Raw genomic sequence first — 21,369 nt, forward strand, 5'->3', positions numbered from 1 at the left:
CAAAGGGCATAAAGAAATTTACCCGTAGTTTTACCTTGTCCGGGAATCGATCCCGGATCCACTCGCTTGCGAGACAAGTATGCTGACCATTACACCACAGGTTGCCATTGACCAATCTACATCAGTAGCTTATCCTTCCAATTCTAGATGAAAGGGGTTTTGAAGGAAATGCCTGGTGTCATTCAAATCAGGCTCTGCCACTATGGTCAAGACATTATGGGTTAGACACATTAAACCGAGTGGGGTCATAACTATTACAGGACAATTTGCTTTGGCCTCATTATAGAAAGCAGCCAATGGGTAAAATTATATGCTGACTGGTGGTTACCAGTTAGAATATTTATAACAAAATAGGCTTACTGTAATAAAGGAGAATCCACAGTGAACTGTGCAATTGATATAATATACACTGACCATAAGCAGATTACACCTAATACACTGCAAGATGCACACCACCACTGGCTATGGAAGTAAGTTATAGAATGCAATAACATATTTATTAGGATCTTTTGGTTAACATCAGCAGGCACAATAGATGTAGAAACTATCTGAAAACAAGCTGGCTATTAGTGTTTTTAATGAATATGCATCTTCAAAAAGAAAATATAGATAGATAAATGTTAATCAGCATGCAGAAGTAGTTGTATGTCTGTATCTTCTAAATCTGTATATTTAAAGTGATTCAGTTCTTGTACAGTATTCTACCCATTTTATTTCATCTGGTTACAAGATGGTACAGTCTGACTTTTAACATTTTTCTATGAATATTGTGTGATTCTACTTAGCTAAGTCATAAGTGCTGTGTCTCTGGTCATCTAAAGCTTGTCGTCTCTATATCAACCCTTCATTCTCTTGTCAGGTTAAGGCATTCAAAATGAATACAGTACTGTTGTACCTTTTTAGCCTTGTTGTTGTTATATTTTAACAAAGCATTTACTAAATACAACTAAAATAATGAATATATGCAGTAAAACAGTGATACTGTAAATATACTCAGTTCATTGGCAAAAAACCAAGCTTAAGTGAGGCAACAAGTATTGGTCAACATACAGAAAGTGGGGAAGAATGTTTAAATAGAGATATTTTCAACAAGCTGTTATTCGCAAGGAAAAAGATTTCAGAAGTAGCACATCCATCAAATAATACTGCCAGGCAACAAGTGTAGTAAAGGGTAAATGCAAAATGCAAGCATGGGGCTTTGAAGCACAGGATAGGAATATATATTTTGCTGGATGGCTGTACAGAATGACAGACAGTTCTAGTAATAATCTCTCTCTCTCTCATTTTCTCTCTGCATACAAAATTCCCATGCTGTAAAAAGAATAATACTTTCATAATAATACTTAAGATGGCAGAGAAGATATAATATCTTTCATTAAAATATTAAAATCCATATTCAACTGTATGGTTCTTGTACCATATTACAAAATTTTGTCTGCATAAAACAGATTGAAATCACGCAAGTTCCTTAAGACTTTCAGCATTCAGTTTTTGGAAAATGAATATAATAATAAGAGCTTTAAATAATGATAGGGTATATACAGTACTGTCAATTTCTAAAAAGATGTTCATTACTTACAAAAAGAGTTGCTCTCTCAAGCTATATACAGTATACTTACTTGGCATGCATATGATGTAGTATACAGTATTTATACAAATCCATACATGCGGACATTATTTTAAGTGTGTGCAGATCCTAACACCCACTACCTTGCTACTCTCTACTTCTTTATTTGTACTCTTTCAGCTTTCTTCAACTTGAACCTCACTGTGCAAGTTAACCAATATAGATGCAGTATCTTTCTATAAGTAATGAAATACAGTACAGTATTGAATCTACTGATGTTAAATTTGTTATTTCACTTACATTATTATTGACATTATAGACTGCTTTAACAATTATCTCTCAAACTTTCTTTAAAAAAAAAAATTCTGATGACATACTGCATATACCATTTTCACAAAGTCACTCTGTGTCTGCTGTAACAGAAATGTTGTACTTGAAAAGATTAATGCTTTTAAATGTTTTAAATTATTTATTTAGCAACATTCTATACAAAAATTTCTGCTGTTCAGCAGAGTGATCCGTGCAATTTTCTCCAACTACACATCATACACAACCATTTACACTGATACACATACTGATTATCTACATGTGTATATAACAACATAAATTGAATCACCTGATGATTTCACACCCCAGCTTATTTCATCATTATATTAACTACCCTAACACTAATCTAACCTAATCTAACTCAATCTAACCTGACATCACCTAAATTAACTAAACCTGACTTAACCAAACCTATGGCACCCTACCCTAACCTGTCCCAACATAAAGCTACCCCTAATCTAACCTAACCCCCCAGGTAGCATTAGGATGGTTAATCAATCATCGGGTGAAATAAGCCAGGGTGTTTAATCATCGGGTGATCCCCAAAATTCATTCAACTTAACAAATACAGTATTCCCAACAAGCAAACATTCATATCATACATTTTTCCTCACTAATCTGTTTGGGTTGTTTCTAACAAAAAGAAAAAAAAATGCAACTCAACATAAGAATTGTTAAACAATATACGGTTGAGTGGGTATACATGTAAACATGCTTAAATATATGGTGCTGAATATTATTGCATATTTGAATCTGTCATGGAAACTTATTTGTAATAAAATTTTTAACTTTGCTCTATTAATGCAACATTTTACTAACTGTTAGTTAGATGCAATACAATATTACTTGAATATGGTAAATAGCATTTCTTATGGAAATACACATTTTAAGAAATAAAAACTTTAATAAGAATAATTTTTAACAACTCATCATTATACACAGCTTAACACAATGGATTAAATAAGATGTTTGTTTTATTATGTAGCTGAATAAGTTATACAAAGCACTGCATAATTACTTAATGAATATCATACACAGTTACCAAGGCACAGACTTGTAGACTGGCAGACATATCCACAGAATCAGAATTACTTTTTAAAGAAAAAAGATGTTTTCAACCAAATGAGTAAGATTTATTTACTCTACAGTTTATATAAAAATAACTTCAAATGGCACAGATCTACAAACAACATAACAAGTGCTATACATTACAAGAAGCTGTACATACCAAGTGCTGTTCTAACTCAAGTCATAGTTGCAAAGTTCCAGTAAACAATTTCTGTATACTTTCAATGAATAAGGATCATTAATAAATGAACCGTACTGTTAAATGAAAATCATATAACTCCTGGCTATCACAGAGAATGTAAGTGTAAATAATGATCACATCCCAATCTCTTGTCACTGTAACAGATCCTTTTTTCCATTCAAGTATAAAGAAGTGCACAGTACAGTACTGAGTCATAGTTTATTCATGTTCTCTATAGTAATAAGTCTTCTGAGTCATAACATAGTGAGAGTTGGAGGGTGGATCAATAATAGCCACAGGATGGGTACTGCGGGCATATCTAGAAGAGTACAGTAGAAATCCCATCAGTATGGCCAACCCAGCTAGACTTGCTGCCTGAGCGTTGATCACCCAGGCCTCCTCCACCCTCTGAGAATAGCCAGTACTGCAATGGGGGAAGGAAATATGATGACCTAACGAATTTTAAGAATTATTATCCTTTAATATTGTACTGCCGCTGCCTCTTGTACGTCAAACTGAAAAATACATAAACGGAACAAAAAAATGGATGCACAAAAAAAAATAATAATAAAAATACAATACTGTAACTACAATATGTGGAAATTACCATTAAAATTTATGAAGTACAGTACAGTATTAGTGATAACGGCTCCACTTGTTATCCATGTTCAGGTTGTTTAATGTATCTAGTCCTTGAAATGCTCACAGACTTTAGGATTAGTAAATATAGTTCATCAACACTTAAGCATTCAGTTTTGGATTGGCATACATATGCTGACACAATGTGTGTGTGTGTGTGTGTGTAATCTTGCCCGCATGCTTATGTACACTCACTAAAAATTTATTCAGCACCCTTGGCTCTGATACATGGTACCCATGTCTCTCTCTCTGTACACACATAGAGAGAAAGAGAGACAGGGGTAACAACCACACCACGTAATCATGGCTTCTGTACCAGTGATCGTTGCGGGGGTGTATCAGAGCCAAGGGTGCTGAATAATTTTTTAGTGGGTGTACTGTACAGTGTACATGCATGTGTATAATAAATGTGGGTGTATTTTTTCATGTGACTACACACACACACACAGTCACGGACGACAGTACTATGATAGGTATCAATCTGTCTCCATATAGACAATATAGTATACTGTATACCGGTACACTGTACAGCATATATATATATATATATAGAATACAGTACAGGTAGTCCTCATTTATCGCAATATTTGTTATTTCTTGCATTTTAATTTTTATGACCAAAATATTCAATTACCACATTTTTCATAGTTCTACAATGCCACCATAAGAAAATTTTTCAAATCATGCACACAAATTATGTCGAGTGAGCAGAATTTAACAAGAACCTTCTAGATGCACAGAGATGCAATTTCACTCTGCTGTACTGTACTATGTATCCCTATGCTATGGAACATGGTGTTCAGCTAGTTGACACATGGCCATGAAAGGGAGAACATGCACACCCCTCTAAATTACAGTACACTGAATAGTGTACAGGTATTTCACATATCAGTCCAATTACTGTACAACCAAAATTCCCAGTCAGAAACACATTCTCCAATTTAATATTTTCTTTGGCTAATGCCAGATGATTTTATTCAGCTCAGAGTGGACCCTATATACAATGGGTTAATACAGTACAGCAATGCACCATCTATTGTTTCCTGTGGGATAATTTGTGTCACATAAGAGTAGGCTCTCATATTTGGACACCTATTTAGACTGGAAAAACCTAGCAAAATTCAAATCGTCCAAATTTAAATTTTGCCTTATTTACCCTACTTTTTTGGCGAATTACTACCTGTAAAAAAGCAACATCCTAATAAACCAACGAAAATAACACAGATAAAGTTAATTAAAAACTAAAAACAACACAGAAAAAGTTTATTAAAAAAAATAATAATAATTTTGCCTTGTCAGCCAAACTATATTTTAAATGTTTCTTGCCAACTCTGTATTCCCTTTTTGCCTTTGGCGGTTCTGGGCGCTTAAGAGGGTTTCCATTCACACCAGGTTGACCCCCACCACCCACTGGTTCAACACTTGCCATATCAAGGGCGCGAATTGAGCATCTGAACACGAGATCACCAAGAGATAAAGTTATGGCTGTCTCAGTGTGTGGGCGGAAAAGAACTAATGGCGCTGCTAGCGATACAAACAACTAAGAACTACCGGTAACTGGCGGGCCGCTCAAACCCGTCGAAATTCGAGTTTCCGACGTCGAAATTTGAAATTGTGTAGTACGGTAGTTTTTTTGTGTCCAAATAAAAAATGTCGAATTAAAAACTCGCAAAATTTGAGAACTATTGTATTGAAATTCTGCACAATGCAAAGATTTTCAGGAATGAAATCCTTGCAATAAATAAGGACTATATAGTGCTGCATACATATACTATATACCGTACAGTACCAGTATATATGTGTATATACATGTGTAATTCAAAACATTTATTCCTTTAACTGTATTCATATAATTATGGTAACAAAATCACACAAAAAACAGGTCATGCAGACAGGTAAAACTTAACACTTACCAGTTATTTTCATATTTACTCAGTGATGCATTAAAGGAAATAAAACATCTCTGATAAGATTTGTTTACTATAAATCTCAAAATCATTATTGATACTCTGCAAAAGGAAATATCCTACTGTTGGTTCTGTCAATAAAAAGTTCTACACCCACTGATGCTTCCCATTTTCATGGACTATCATCAGTGTCCCACTAGATTTACTGTGGTGTTTGGTAGACATTTGCAATATAAGAAGCACAAGAATTGCCAGACCCCCGAGAGCCACTGCTTGTGTATTTATTACGATCGCTTCACTTGATAATGATATGTATCCAAACCTGCATCAGAAACATATATGTACTATAAATAATGGTGTAGGACTGTAGGTGATCATTCATTCAATAAAATATGATGAAAAATTTTCTTTTGTATTCTACATTATTAAATCTGGTATTGCATAAATAGCCTAATTCAATACAGTATTGTAAAATTTATGTTCAAGAATACAGGTGTTGACCGTTATACGATTGGGTTAAGGACTTCAAAAAGCAATCATAAGGTTTTCATTTGTATATGAATATCAATAAGTTATGTGGAAAAAATAAGTTCTGATCCTAAGACCCTGAAGAGCCAGAGTTCGTACTAACAGCGGTTATTTTTCAACTTGTAGTTTCGGGTAGACATACAGTACAGTACGTAATTTTCTTCGCATTTTTTATTATTTTTTACTTTGTTACGTGTACACACAATCCTTTATATATAATGTGCAAAAAAAAACAAAAATTATTATTAGGACAAAACATAAAGGGAATAAGCATTTCAAGTGGGCGGGTGTTATCACTGAGCGAAGTTGACATTCCTTTTTTTTTACACTGTCACATGCACACACAATCTTTCATACAAAATGTGAAAAAAAAATATATAAAACAATTAATATAAGGTCAAAAACATAAAGGGAGTAATCATTTCTTATGTGTGCGGGATTTATCACACGGCGGGGGTACCGGTAGTCATATGTAATTTTCTAAAAAAAATTTTTTTACTCTGCTACATGCACACACAATCATTCACACAGAATGTGCAAAAATAACAAATCAAAAAATTATCAAAAGGTCAAAACCATATAGGGAATAAACATTTGTTACGGGGAGGGTGGAGATGTGTGGGAGATTTCTCAGCTGTTTGCGGTCTCATGTCCCACGTGGAGAACTACAGTATACTGCCAAATGGCAACACAGTATTTTTTCTTTTCTTTTATTTATTATTACTATTTTTATTTATTCCTAACATTTACTGGTACAGTATATATTATTTTATGTACAAAGAGTAGCTTCTTCCACATGCAAATCATCCTCTGGGTGAAGTGACACAGTTCAACTGCTCAACCTGGCAGTCACCGGGGATGGGCAGTGCCTCCCACACATCTGCGTGGGTCACACGTGTTATGCCATTCTGGGATTGCATCAACATATCTCAGAATATTAGGAGTTACTGCACACCACCTTTTTATAGCAGTGACAATGCAAGAATAGCATTCGGGTAGCGACATCATAAATCTGATCTTTGCCATCGCATAGTGGTACTGTACAGTATTTGGTTATCATTTTTAAACATTGTAAATTGATTGATCATATATTCAACTGTATAACGGTCAACACCTGTACTGTCTGAATATTACAGTTTATACTTATTGTATTCATATTACAGTACTAGAAATTAAGAAAAATAATTTATAGCTTAAGTACTAAAAAATAGGAACTATGACTTCATTTTCTCCATCTAATTTTCAATGTAAAAAAAAAAAAATTTGCTTGGAACATAGAATTTATTTTTTTATGGGTAAGTTTTTAATCTAACTGAATGCCATTGTTGGTTATCCAATGACGGCAAGATGCTAGCCCAAAATAAAGTATGTTCTGTTGAGTGTTGCTGACACCATGTGTGGCTGGACGATGGGCCCAGCCAAGCATGCAGTAACATGGTGGTGGATCAATGAATTGGAAAGAGTAATAGAAGCGATAAAGAAGAATTTACACTGACACCAGGTAATCATGGCTGACCAAAAAAAGTGTGGAAAATATCTGTAAAATGGTAGTGGTGATGATGTCAGAGGATGCACCAGGAAATGCTATAAAACAAGCCGAGCACTGGACAGTACTGTAGTTAAAGCCTACAGCTACTGCCACACAGTATAGCTGTATGCTGTAATACATTAGCAGGGGCAGATCCAGGGGGTTCATGGTGTCCAGACCCCCTTTTCATCAGAAAATTCCATTACTCTTTCTTTAATGCCGTATGGTACTCAGGCATTTTAGTATACTGCAGTAAATAGTGATTACTATTGACCTCAGAATATCTCCTAACATGGGGAGGGTAAGTAAAAAGTAGTACAGCACAGAAGAATATGGGCACCATTTTCTCTCTCCCTTGAGATCATAGCGTCAGTCTTCACATGCCCAGTATTCAACAGGGTTATCCAGGTTCAGCATGTAAAATTTAGTTGTGAGGAAACCAGGAACATAAGAAAACTGTATATTTTCACCTCTTCTATGTTGCACAACTGAGCAATAGGCCCCAAGCCAAACCTGCATGAACTCTACCACAGTGTCAGGTGTTGTTAGGTATCACCACTAACCCAGTGGGAAAATACTAACTGGCTTGTGATGCAAATGTAAACTCTCTTGGACCATGAAAAATACCCTTTTTTTTTCTACCACTAATATCTAGTGCCTGTACTGTAAGGGAACTACCGGTGGTCCATCCAGATGGAAGTGTCCAAAATATATGAAGAGGAAACAATGAGCTCCTGAAAATAAAATAACCAAGAGGATATCCACTCAATGCAGCCAGATGACTGGAACTGAGTGTCATTGGTCCTGTTACCCATATTTCAAGCAATGGCAACAAGTCATAGAGCGCTTATATATTGTACTAACACAGTGGGTGAGGACTCTTAGCTTTCAGTCTAACTGGTAATTTGATACCTGAAAAACCTCCAACATTTACTTTTGGTGATATTTTTTTATTTTTTTCCTAGAATTTAGTCTCAGTCATACACATCAGGGGTCCTGGGCTATCAAGCCTACAGATGTGTTGGTACACAAGAGTTACCTATCTTAGTGCTGATTTATAAATGGACTTAATTTAGATATGGATGGTAGGACTGGAAGGGTGATCAAGAAGGTGGAAGGATGATGTGAGATAGGTACTTGATAGGAAGAAAATGGAAATTCAGGAAGCAGCTGTGTGAATGTAGGATCAGACACGTGAAACATTTTCTGAAGATGGCCAGGTTACTGATGAGTGATGCTGGCATATATGAAGCAACAAGAATAATCATCACCAATATTTTATGATTACTATATTCTCGATGCTTGTATGGATTTGCTATGATTACCTGTTGACAGCTCTCCCATTGTATTGGTTTTGAACACCAGAGGTAAATGACAATTTAGAATACTTGGAGCATTCATATTGTGATGCTGTAGGTGAACTTTGCCAAGAATGTTTGCATTAATCAAGACAAAAGTTAAGAGTTTCATAAGGTTATCAAATGCTGGCCTGTTTCTAACCATAAGTAATGCCAACTAGTAATTTTCCAGCATTATTACCATGTGGAAAAGTATGGATGCAAAGCTGAAACTTAATCAATTGAAAGAAGGGCACCAACAGGAGTGGAACTTGTGGCTTAATTTGACTGAACACAAGATACCTCACCAGGCACAGAGACTGGAAGGACTGATAGATTGAGAGCTCTTTCTCGGTTCAGCAGGTAGTGGTGCATGGCCATTATAAGGTGGAGGAGGGCCTTGTTATGGAAGGGAAGCATCGTAGCAAAACACATCTTGTAATCTAGTTCAGCAATTAAAGAAAAGGAATATTGAGACAATCTATTGTTTCTCTTTGTTGCTTCTGATTCTGGCCACCTTGTGCCATGTGGGAGAAGGTATGCAAGAGTGAGAAAAAAATGTGTTAGTGTGATTGTCATTAAATCTTTATCTGAAATATCAAAATACACAGTAAAGTCATTACATATACTGGAATAGGTCAAATATATTAGCTTCTGACATCCAAGGTATATTTACTGCAAGTTTTTACCACAGTGAAATACATTTGTTTTTGTAATCTGCATGTGAGGGAAGAACTGATTCTCAGCAAGTTTACTAAATACAGTGCGGTGTATAGTATACGTGTACAGTATACCTCTCAGTGGATTCAGCCTTGCACAAACATGTAGGTTGGATGCCTTCAAGACAAGGGTAAATTTTGACTAACCTTAGAGCAAAGAAGGCCTTCTCAGTATATCCTGTAACGGCAGTGGCAATAGCAAGCATAAATGTAATGATCCCAAAGGTAGCATGGATGGGGACCAGACCAGCACGGAACCTGGCTGTTCCCTGCTCACAGCAGAGTAGAAGCCAGAAGCTGAAGAATCCAACCACCAGCTGCAACCATGAGTATACTGTATTAAATATTCAGTCAATCAGTAGATTTAGTTTTTTGAAACTGTACTAATACTGTACTACAGGTTGACAACCTTTTATCCGAAATTCTGAAAACCGAAAAGCTCTGAAAACCGAAAGTTTTTTATATATATATACAGTCAACCCTCACATTACGCGGTCCCGCATTCCGCGTTTCACCGTTAATGCGGTGCCCTGCCGGAACCTAACATGCTCACATTCCGCGGTGCGTGTACCTCATTACGCGGAGAGCGGCTGGCAAGCCGCGCCATTTTTGGATCCAAACCTCCCGCCATCCGCCATGTTGTGTAAGAGGCGCGAAAATGGTGCGCACAAGGTCGCCCAGTCATCAAAACATTACCAGTTCTTCACCCGCCACCCACTACAGCCGGCCCAAGTCAGTGATAGTGATAATTATAGTGAGGATATGGACTTATATGAACTTTGGGGGGTTTGACAAAGAGGCCCTGCAAGCCTCTGTGGTGGATAGTGATACAATTGATACAAGTGATACAGGTGAGGGCCAATAATCTGCCCTCTGCCTCGGAACCAACCGCCCATCCCCGTGTGCCCAGCCATCTTTTCTACTAATGTAAGTGTTAAAAAACCTAATATTATTGATATTTCTCTTAATTATTAATTGTGTGTGCATGCCATCATAAAGTTAAGATAATATTTTTACTACAACATAGTTGTGTGTCGTCAAAAAGTGGAGTTTGGGGGTCGGCCTGGACTCTATTTCAATTAATCCCATATGTTATGTTATTCACTTTACGCGTTCCTCACTTTCCGCGGTACCCTCCGGGTTACATTAACCGCGTAAAGTGAGGGTTAACTGTGTATATATATATATATATATATATATATATATATATATATATATATATATATATATATATATATATATATATATATATATATATATATATATATATATATATATATATATATATATATATATATATATATATATATATATATATATATATAACAGGGATTAGCCCACCCAGGCATAGATCACTGACCCACATCGGGGTCTGGGGGGCGAAAATGTAATAGTAATACTAATTATAATAATAATAATTATTCATAGTAAATAACAATTTTAATTAAAAAATACACCAAAATAAAATAATAATGATAACAATAATAATAATAATAATAATAATAAAATATAATAAAATTTATATTAATAATAATAATAATAATAATAATAATAATAATAATAATAATAATAACAATAATAATAAATACAAGAATGAAAAAAGATAAAAAGTGAGAAACACGACCTAGACCTATGAATTATTATTATTATTATTATTATTATTATTATTATTATTATTATTATTATTATTATATTTTCGCCCCCCAGGCCCCAATGTGGATCAGTGACTTGTGCCCGGGTAGGCAAATACACTTAAAAAAAAATAAAAAAAATTCTGAAAACCGAAAAATTCCGAAATCCAAATGCCTCTGGACCCAAGGATTTCGGATAAGGGATTGTCAACCTGTACTGTGTTAGTAAAAAAAAAATACTAAAATGCAACTAGGAATGGATTGCATAACAAAACTAAAATGCATCTTTACTTGGAACATACGGCAGCATTAATATTAGTGACGTCACTTGACATACAGTACTGTACTTGTACATTCATTGAAACTTTGTTAAAATTCTGAAGAGTGATTTTGCTTGGACTGAGCAATTAGCATATCCTGCAGTGCATAAGCATATTAAGAAAACTGTCTATAACAAACATTTCTGAAAACATTCTTAAGTCAATATTACCACAGCAAACATCAAAATAGCCACCACCTTGGCACCCTCACATTTTATACCGTTCTATGTGTGTTTGTTGGTATGTGTCAGCAAAGCCTGGAATATATAAGAGGATTTTAAGCACATTTACATTCATTTTACAGAAAAATATTAACATGCTTAAAGCAATTTTATCTTGGTGCATATAAACACTCTTGGAGTTTTCATATGCAAATTTGCCTATGAATTAAAAAGTTACAGTAAAATAATTTTTTTTGCCGTATGAATGCTAGACACGCAAAAGGTAAATTTTCAACGTCGCGCGACCTGGTAACTATGTAGACTGCACTCCAAGGTCACCACACCAGGCTCCCTTTTGTGTTTAAAGGACCCAGGATATAATGTTGACCTACACTTCCTAATGCTTGCACTGATTTCTTGTGCATCAGAGTCATTTAATTTATTCATAACAGTGTTGTGAGAGTTTTGAACCATGCCTCGTGTTGTTGGCGAGAGTGAAAGGGTGGGAAAATGTAAAGTGTGCAAGGAGATTGCACCATGTGGTGATAATGTGGTGCATCCTGATGCCTCTCCCAGTGTCCCTGGCCCTTCTAGCACAAGTGATAGTTTTTCTTGCCCTTCAACAAGTAGTCCTAGTGCTATGACTCAATGCAGTATGTTCAATTATCTTTTGCGCCTGGAGGGAAAAAAATTAATAATCTGTACTAGACGTGGGCGCGCTCATCAGAATGCAAAATTTACACTACTATTACCTACTGAAATATTAATTTTCTCATAAATTTTCTTCTAGAACTATTTTTTTATTAAATATGTACGCTTTATAATGGAATGATGTTCATATTGCAATCACATGAAATAAAGGAGGTACAGTATACTTGTACAGTAGAGTGATGTACAAACATTTTTATCGTGTAAACAAAAATTTTGTGTTCTACTAACGCTTACGTATAGAAATAATTATTTTATCATGATTGTTCATATAAAATTGTTTGTAGATAATTTATTTACAATGCTAATGCAATAATCTCACCTTTTTATCTCAAATAGCAAGTTTGCTATGACTCTTTAAGAACAATTATCTCTTGTGTGGTGCAGTCAAGTGCGGTGAGGTGAGAAACAGGCCAGATCTAGAGTGTCTCGCAGGAGAGCGCCTCCCCAAACCCAAGAGCTTTAACAATAATTAACAATCTTAATATGGTGAGCTATTTGCACAAAAAGTTGGCAGGTTTATACAGTATCTACATTCTTAAACAATAGAGAGAGAGAAATGCATCATGCTTTTCAAGATTGTGTTATTAAATGTGGGGCAACTGATCAAGACAATGGATTATTCATGACGTCAACATTGCTGTTTCTGAACCTTTACTCTACAAGAAAAGCTTTTATATACCATGCTACGTGGATTACATGCACTAGGAATGACTGATTACATGTACAGTACTACTAAATATAATTACAGTTGGCATAAACTACCCAATTGCTTGTAAGGAACAACGCCATCCACAGTCAAACTGAAATTTTGTAGAAGTTCAATCCAATTATAAAATTTGTTGAGTTGGAGAAGCTAACACCTCTAATGTTTCTCGATTATAGTAAATGGGGTCTAAAGAAAGCTTATTAACTTGAACTGCTACTTCCTCTGTGCTGGGCTGTACAGTACATCCCATTAGGCAATCTAGAGTCCGACTTTTTTTTCATCTCTAATTCACGATTACTGTGCAGTATTTTTTTTTGGGGGGGGCCTATATGTGGAAACACATTTAATTACATGTTTTATACCATACAAAGACTGTTTTAAAAGGCAGCCATGCAGTCTGGTACTTGATGTACTAGTTCTTGTTCAAACAATTTCTTGCTCTAAGTACAGTACAGTATAAACTGTTGTAGATGTAGCTGCGGAATATAAGACTCCTTTTCCATTTGCTGGGTACTGGAATTCTTTACAGTACAGTATATTATTCTAATAAGGGGTGAACAATATTACAGAACTATACTGAAAATAATAATTCAAAGAAGGGATTTTCCTTTAAAATGCAAGTAACGTACTGTATAGAAAGAAATTTAATTCTTTTGATGAAACCCAACTGTAAAGATGGATTATTTAACTAAAACAACAATATATGTACCGGTAATAAAACTATTTTATGGAACAAAGTGCGGCCAGAAGTAAAATTAAAACAAAGAGTTTCTTGTAATAGGATCCCAAGTTTTCATCTTACCAACTTATTCTTTATCTAAACCTTCGTTGGTTCTTTTAAATTGTATCTACAAAATATGGTGAGGATTGGCAGGACTGTTTAGATCAACAGTACAAAAAGATCGAAAAAGTGTATCAAAACTGCAGTAGGTAACCAGATGATGGCATGAAATAAGTTGATCTTGACCAGCGACCTATCCACATATTCTGTGTATTTATAATCTATACGTACATATTGCCTTTTTTCATTTTACTTTTAACCTCTTCGCCACTGATTGGCTCATTAGCCACTTAGGTGGTCGTTCACATCTTTGTTATGCATTGCTGACAAGTACATGTACTAAGAATGCACTGGCTCCTAAATGTATCTGAACCTGCTCCAGTGTTGGTCAAGTCTGGTCTTAAAAGAGCTCACACACAGTGCCATCACAACAAACTCTGGCAGATTGTTCCAAGAGTTCACAATTCTCACTCCAAAAAAGTTTGCCTTCACAGTTTTCTTGACTTATTGCTTCTTCAACCTTGAGCTGTGATCCCTTGTGGGGCTGACGTCCGCCAGCTCCAGGTATGGACACTCGATTGAGTAGTGCCCTCAGAGATGCTTATACATTTCAATTAGATCATCCCTTGCCCATCTGTAGTATAAGCTAGGCTTGCAGGTGCCGTAGTGCAAGCACCAGTCTGGTGACCCTCCTTTGGACATTTTCAATCAACTAACAATCTCTCGCATATCTCGAGGACCAGACGGAGTGACAAGTACTCCAGACAGGGAAGCACCTTATTCTTGAAGATCGTTACGGGGGACGGATCATCTAGATATCTGAACGACCTTCTTATAAGACCTACTAGTTTAGTTGCTTGATTCACCTTCTTCTCACAATGGCCTGATAACTTCAGTTCATTGTCAACATACACACCCAAGTCCTTTTCACATTCGGTCTCCATTAATGCAGTTTTTTGTCCCATTGGGTAATATGATATGCCTCCTTACTATTGGTACAACCTAGGTGCATCCTCTTACACTTCGTGACATTGAATCTTAGCAGCCATTTCTTCGATCACTCTTGAAGCTGGCAGAGACTTTACTGTAGCTCTTCACAGTCTGTTTTGTTCTTAATTTCCCTGAATAACTTGGCATTGTCTGCAAACATTTGTATGGAGGAGTGTACAGCTTCTGTCATGTCATTTATGAAACAAACACACAACAACAGACCCAGTACACTGCCATGACAATTTTGTGCATTAATCTCCACACTGCTTGTGATCATGAAGAAAGTCTACGATCCATGCTGGGACGCTTCTCCAAATCCCGTACCCTTCCAGTTTAATTCTCAGCCTTTCATGGGGTATGCTAATGAAAGCCTCTGTATATCTAGGTATATATTGTTGATATTACAGTACTGCATTGTTCCAGAATTTGAGTCAAAACATTCAGTACCTTGAGTAATTGTGTTAAACTGGAGTGTCCCGGCATAAAACTGTGTTGGCAGCCCTTTGCAAGGTTGTTTCATAGTAAATGTTCCATCACAACTTCTCTTATAATGCTCTTGAGTACTTTACACACTATGCTGGTCAGGTTTACTGGTCTATTAATTACTCGTGGAGTGACGATCGCAGGGGCGGATCCAGGAATCTCAAAACGGGGATGGGTCCAAGAAGTTGTGAGTGCAGGAACATAGCAAGTACAGCGGGCCCACCCAGCTGGGAGTTTTCTGGGGGGATGCTGTAAGCCCCTCCCCCAGAAAAATTTGAAATCTGGCCAATATCAGAGGCATTTCGAGGCAGTTTTGAAGCCATGTGCACTTGATAATAGGATATATTCTGAGGTCAATATTAATTACTTTCTCCTTTACAAAAACACCTGAGTACAATACTGCATTATAGAAAAGGATTGGAATTTTCTGATGAAAAGGGGAAGTCTGGACCCCCAGGACCCCCCTGATCGCCCTTGATGAATATTGGAATCACATAAGCTATTTTCCAGTCACTAGGGACCTTTAGCTCATTCAGGCACTTACAGAACAGGATCTTCAGGGGCTCAGCAAGCTCGTTGTACAACTTTCTTAGAACTCTGGGAAGCACCATGTCAGGGCCGGGACTCTTATGAACCTTTAGCTTTGACAATTTATTTCTTATACCCTCTTCTGAGAACACAGTGTGGGTCAGCGCTGCGTCAAACTGTCTATCCTCAAATGCAGGAGGATCGTTCGCATCCTCTTTTGTGAACACTGAGGAAAAAAAAATTGTTCAATGCCTCTGCCTTGTCCTGTTCAGAATCCACATAATTACCATCTTCAAGCTTCAGATCCAATATGCCAACTCGTGTTTTTAATTTTGACTTTGTGTAACGGTAAAATTCCTTTGGGTTTGACGTAACCTCGCTTGTAATCAGCCTCCGAAACTCTTTTTCAGCCCTTCTACGCTCTGACGTTGCTTGATTCCTGATCTGGCATATATCCCCCTGTCCTGCTCATTATTTGTCCTGAAACATGAGTTTGTTTCTTAACTTTATCAACTGCCACATGGTTCATGTGTAACGGTCTCCTTGTAATCCTGGAGGCACTAGGTTTGGTCTTGGTTATATATTTATCGATCATATGGTACACTTTACTGGTCATGATATTCAGCGTAGTGTCTGCTTTCTTATATCTTAAGTGACTCAGGCCAGTGAATACCTCTCATCTCCCTCATCCTGTCATAATTGCCCTTGTAATATTTGAACATAGTCCTGCTTTTGTCGTGAGCCAAGTAATAGTTAAATCTGAAGGACAGCATTATGTGGTCACTGGTGCCAACGGGGGCTAGGTGTTCCAGCTTGGCCACCATACCCTCAATTTTAGTCATGAGGTCCAGTGGTTTGGGTGTTCGCTCCCCTCTGTAGTGAGTCAGATCTTTAACATGTTGGAATAGAAAAATGCCCCTCAAGGTTTCTACAAAAATCGTGGGATTATTAAGGTACGCTGGCGGGGTTTCATTTTTCCAGTCGATGTCGCCGTAGTTAAAGCTCACCATGACAAGGTGGTGGCTAGAGTTGAGCGCCGTTGTGTTGTTAATTAAGGCTCTTAAGTTCCTTTGGTTTAATAAGCTACAGTTTGGGGATCTGTAGATACACTGGAGAATGAGTAAGTCTAGTAAGTCTCTCCCCTTTAGTTTAATTTCACATCACTTCGATTATCTAAAAACATCCTTCCCCTGTACCCTCACCTGGCTGGCTCTAAGGTCTTGCCTAGCATAGATAACCACACCCCTCTTGCAAGTTGCTTGAGAAAGGTTTGTAAATGAATAATATCCATCAATACTCAACTCGCATTCCTCTGGGTTGACTCTCCTGTTCTTGTAGTTCTACAACACCTCCTACAGTATATCGGGTTGAATAGGGTTTCAAACTCTGCTCTCTTATCAAGGAAAGTGTTAGTATTAGTGTACTTGATTTTCAAACCAGAATTAATTCTCCATTCTCTGCAGCTGCCTCGTTTACTGTATCCCTGGTGTTTTGTGGGGTGTGGTCAGAGATGACATTGTTTACATGGTGCTCACCTACTCCTAGGTGGGAGGTGGATTGGGTGGGGGGGTGTCCAGCTGTCCCCTGGTTCTGTACTAGTGGACTTGTCTCCACTACTTCCCCCTTGTTTATAACCAATCCATGTTCGTCCCCTCTCCTCCTCGAGTCCTCCCTCTTCTGCTTCAAGAACTTCAGGAGTTTTTTGTGTTGTTCCCTCTGCATTACCGTGCAATCTGGGTTCATGAATATACCCTGAAATGCTTCATTCCTTACGAAGTTTTTTGCCTGCCAAATAACTTACCATTTTTTATCCTCACTCACTAGTGTGATCCTGAGAGGGCAGGGCATGTCCTCCTGCTTTTCTCCTAGCCTCTGCACTTCATGAGGGGGAGCTGACAAGTTCAGAGCATCATCAAAAATATTCTGAAACTTCATCATATTGTGTGTTTTCCTACTTTCAGCTTCCTCTGACTGGCTCTCAGGGGGTCCAAATACTATTACTGTACTATATTGTTCCTGCGCTCGACATGTTCCCGTTGTTCCTCCTCTTCCACATCAGTAGGTCTAATAGTTGTCATCTCTTCAACACACTTCTGCAGAGTCCCTAGCCGCTGAAGGACCTGTTCGTATCCTGCATTACTCTCCGTCACCTTCTGTGACCCTGCTGCAACCTGAGCATAGCTCTTCTTAACTGCTTCCTCAGTCTTAGTGAGGATCTCTTTCCCAACTTGCTCTAGTTTGGCAACCAACAAGGATCCAGCAATAGCCTCATTAACTTTGGTTATCCAGTTAGGGCAATACCAGCAACAGTCTCCATGCTTTCCTGCATTCAGCATCATCCTAAGCTGTAAGTTCAGACCCACACAATCCTCCCATGAAGAAATTGCATGTCAACAACTTCCTGGTGATGCTGGGATTTTAACCTTTGATTCCCTACAACAATGCATGTCTTGTCACAAACTTCTTTCTTTTATGTATTTAGACCTGTGGGACACGCAGTAATCAGTGTACAGTACTGTGCTCCACATATACAGGTATTTGTAATCTATGCATCCTTAATGAAAATTACACAAGTAATCACACAAAAAGAAAAAATTCTACTTCACAATCAAATTCCAATTAAACTTTCACAATAATAGATGCCAAATGTATATCAATACTGGTAGCTTAATATTTTCATATCTATTCTACGCAACTGAGAGGGACTGTGAAGAAAAGGGTCAAAATTTTAAGAACATTCAGCATCACAATCATTACCCAATTAAAATTTTGAGATATAAACCATTGATACTGTACCGTACTATATGTAATTTCATACAAAGACCAAAGCGGCACACAACAATAATCAATCTTTTCCCCCAATCAAAACAAATTCTAATATCTGATAAATGTTAGAGTAATTTATGTAAACATTTATATGACTATTGGTTTAATTTCTTTTAGAGTGTGCCTCATCTTAGAGGTTGACTCCATGTTAAGTGGCAGTGTTGTGGAGGGGCCGAGGTGGGGGACCGTCTCACCGTGTGTGTTACCTGGAGAGCGAAGAGTCCGATGGTAACCACACCCAGCCAGGAGTGGAGGGAATACAAATTAGGAATAGGTGGATCATTAAGGTTGTGGGAGTCAAAAACAGTAATAGTTCCCACAACAATGCAGGGAACAGCCATCAGGTAGAGGAAGGTGTGGAGGATCTTGGCCGTGAGTTTGTTGCAGCACCGGAACAAACGGTAAACCAACATTGCTGTAAAAGAAGGTCATTAAGCTAAGTACAACTATGAAAATTATCATGCAGTATTACAACAAAGATTTTGAGGAAACAATTTTCTGTCTAAAAATAGTGTTAGCTTTAGGGATGGTAATGGTTGTACATCTACTGTACAGTAGTTCTTGAGCAATATCTTTTTTTCACAACTATGTTCAGTGCTACTTTAATGTGTATTGAATTATACAGTTGTTCAATTTCAAAATAAAAATCATTGGCAATCTACTTAAAGTTACAGGATATGTCAATGGTAAAACCTTCTTGATATGCATACAAACTTGGAAATGGTTGTAAAATAATGACAATGGCATAGTCAGTGGAGTTGTTGGTGCTATGATCCCCTTCAAGAATATTTAAAAAAAAAAAAGACAGAATACCAAATAAAACAAAACGAAGAACATTTTCATTGTCCTGTCTATCATTATTAAACAAAACTCTGTAAAACTGCTTGGAGTTCTTCCCTCATCACCAAACTGTCCCTCAATTCCTCTTTACTTCTGTCTCATGTCAAACAATCTGTCTCTTGACTCCTTTTACCACTGTTTCTTGGGCCAGTGCACCAATAAAATCCAGTCCATCATCCCACTACCTTTCATTCCAAGTTGCAAAACACATTTGATTCTCGACCATACGACTTCTACTCCATGATAGTTTCTTGGTTCAATTTTATCATCTTCAACACTTTCATTCCTCACACTCATCTATTTTACTCCCTGCCCTTTCATATCATTCCATCCACATACACCCTAAAACTCCTCAACCACAACACATTATACAGTAACTCTTATTATACTGCATATTCAAATTAGGCGCCTTTATTCTACTTATCCACTTTTCATGAGTGCAAATGATGACTTTTTCTTTAATGCAGTATGCTGTACTCAGGCGTTTTTTGTATAGTAAAAAGTAATTACTATTGGCCTCATAATATCTCCTAATATAAAGTGCACATTGCATCAAAATGGCTTCAAAATGCCCATAATATTGGTCGGATTTCCAAAAAATTTCTGGCGGGGAGGGCTTATAGCGACCCCCTCCCCCCCCCGCTTGGTGGTTTGCTGTGTTCCCCTACCCACAACTTCCCTAACCCTCTCCCCCCTTTTGATATTCTCAGATCCACCCCTGAGAGCCATCAATCACCACACACTGCTTGTAGTCACGAAGAAAGTTTCTGTTCCACGCTAGGACATTCTACCGAATTTCGTATCCTTTCAATCCTTTCAGTATAAATTTCAGCCTTTCGTAAGGTACACTTTGGCAAAGTCAAGGAATATTTTGTCAACACTCTATGAGACATTTTCATGTTTGCCTTGACAAATGGAAAGTTTAATTATTTTTAAGAATAAATTTCTCTTACTTGGGAACAATGAAAATAATTTCCGACACCCTCAAAGCGTCCACCATACCTAAAAAAACCTCTATATAGACACCAAAAATATCCTTCCAGCATCTCCCTATCAATAGTTATGGCTATTTTCCTACATGACCCAGTTTGGTCGACGGCCATCTTGGATTTATGCAAATTACGGGAGTTGCTCAATGCTGACGAAGTGCCATCACCTGAATCTGATATCTATGACTGAGGATTATAAATCCACCAAAAACCTTAGGATACCAACAATTTCAAGGTTCAAACACTGTATATGATTGTAAAAGCATTCTACTGGATTATAATAGAGTTGTCGACCAAACCTATGTGAAGCTGGTCTGTAATTGGTCACCTAGTTAACATGAGAAAGTATGGATATGACGTTCAGGGACAACAGGACAGGGCACTAAAATAGAGTCCCGCCTGGCAAGTGGCAACGCTAGTCCCTTACTCTGACTCAATCCACAACACGGTACAATTGATTCTATAACACGGGTTCTTTCTTAATTTACGAGAACTGTTGATATATTCTTGTTTCCATTTTCCCTATCACAACTGTAGCAACTCATTTTCCTACTTAAAAGCACCAGCCTGTGTCACACAACATTAAAACAATACGAACTTCC

General features: G+C 37.2%; 1 protein-coding gene across 4 annotated transcripts in view; it reads right to left on the reverse strand.

The window, feature by feature from the left end:
• Positions 1 to 1,891: 1,891 nt before the first annotated feature.
• The window catches only part of LOC121869202 (plasma membrane ascorbate-dependent reductase CYBRD1-like), a 118,066-nt gene continuing 98,588 nt past the window's right edge, over positions 1,892 to 21,369 (reverse strand). For 2 of the 4 annotated variants that reach the window (XM_042370466.1, XM_042370451.1), the window contains 3 exons: positions 19,145 to 19,353; positions 9,949 to 10,118; positions 1,892 to 3,567 (listed from right to left, as the gene is read on the reverse strand). In XM_042370466.1, coding sequence (XP_042226400.1) covers positions 3,363 to 3,567; positions 9,949 to 10,118; positions 19,145 to 19,353 — 584 coding nt within the window. In that variant the 3' untranslated portion in view covers positions 1,892 to 3,362. Of the gene's footprint in view, positions 3,568 to 9,948; positions 10,119 to 19,132; positions 19,354 to 21,369 lie in introns of all 4 variants that reach the window. The other 2 variants (XM_042370459.1, XM_042370443.1) reach the window with 1 other exon arrangement.

Source organism: Homarus americanus, unplaced genomic scaffold (assembly GCF_018991925.1).
Source record: "Homarus americanus isolate GMGI-L3 unplaced genomic scaffold, GMGI_Hamer_2.0 scaffold32583, whole genome shotgun sequence".
Lineage (NCBI taxonomy): Eukaryota > Metazoa > Arthropoda > Malacostraca > Decapoda > Nephropidae > Homarus > Homarus americanus.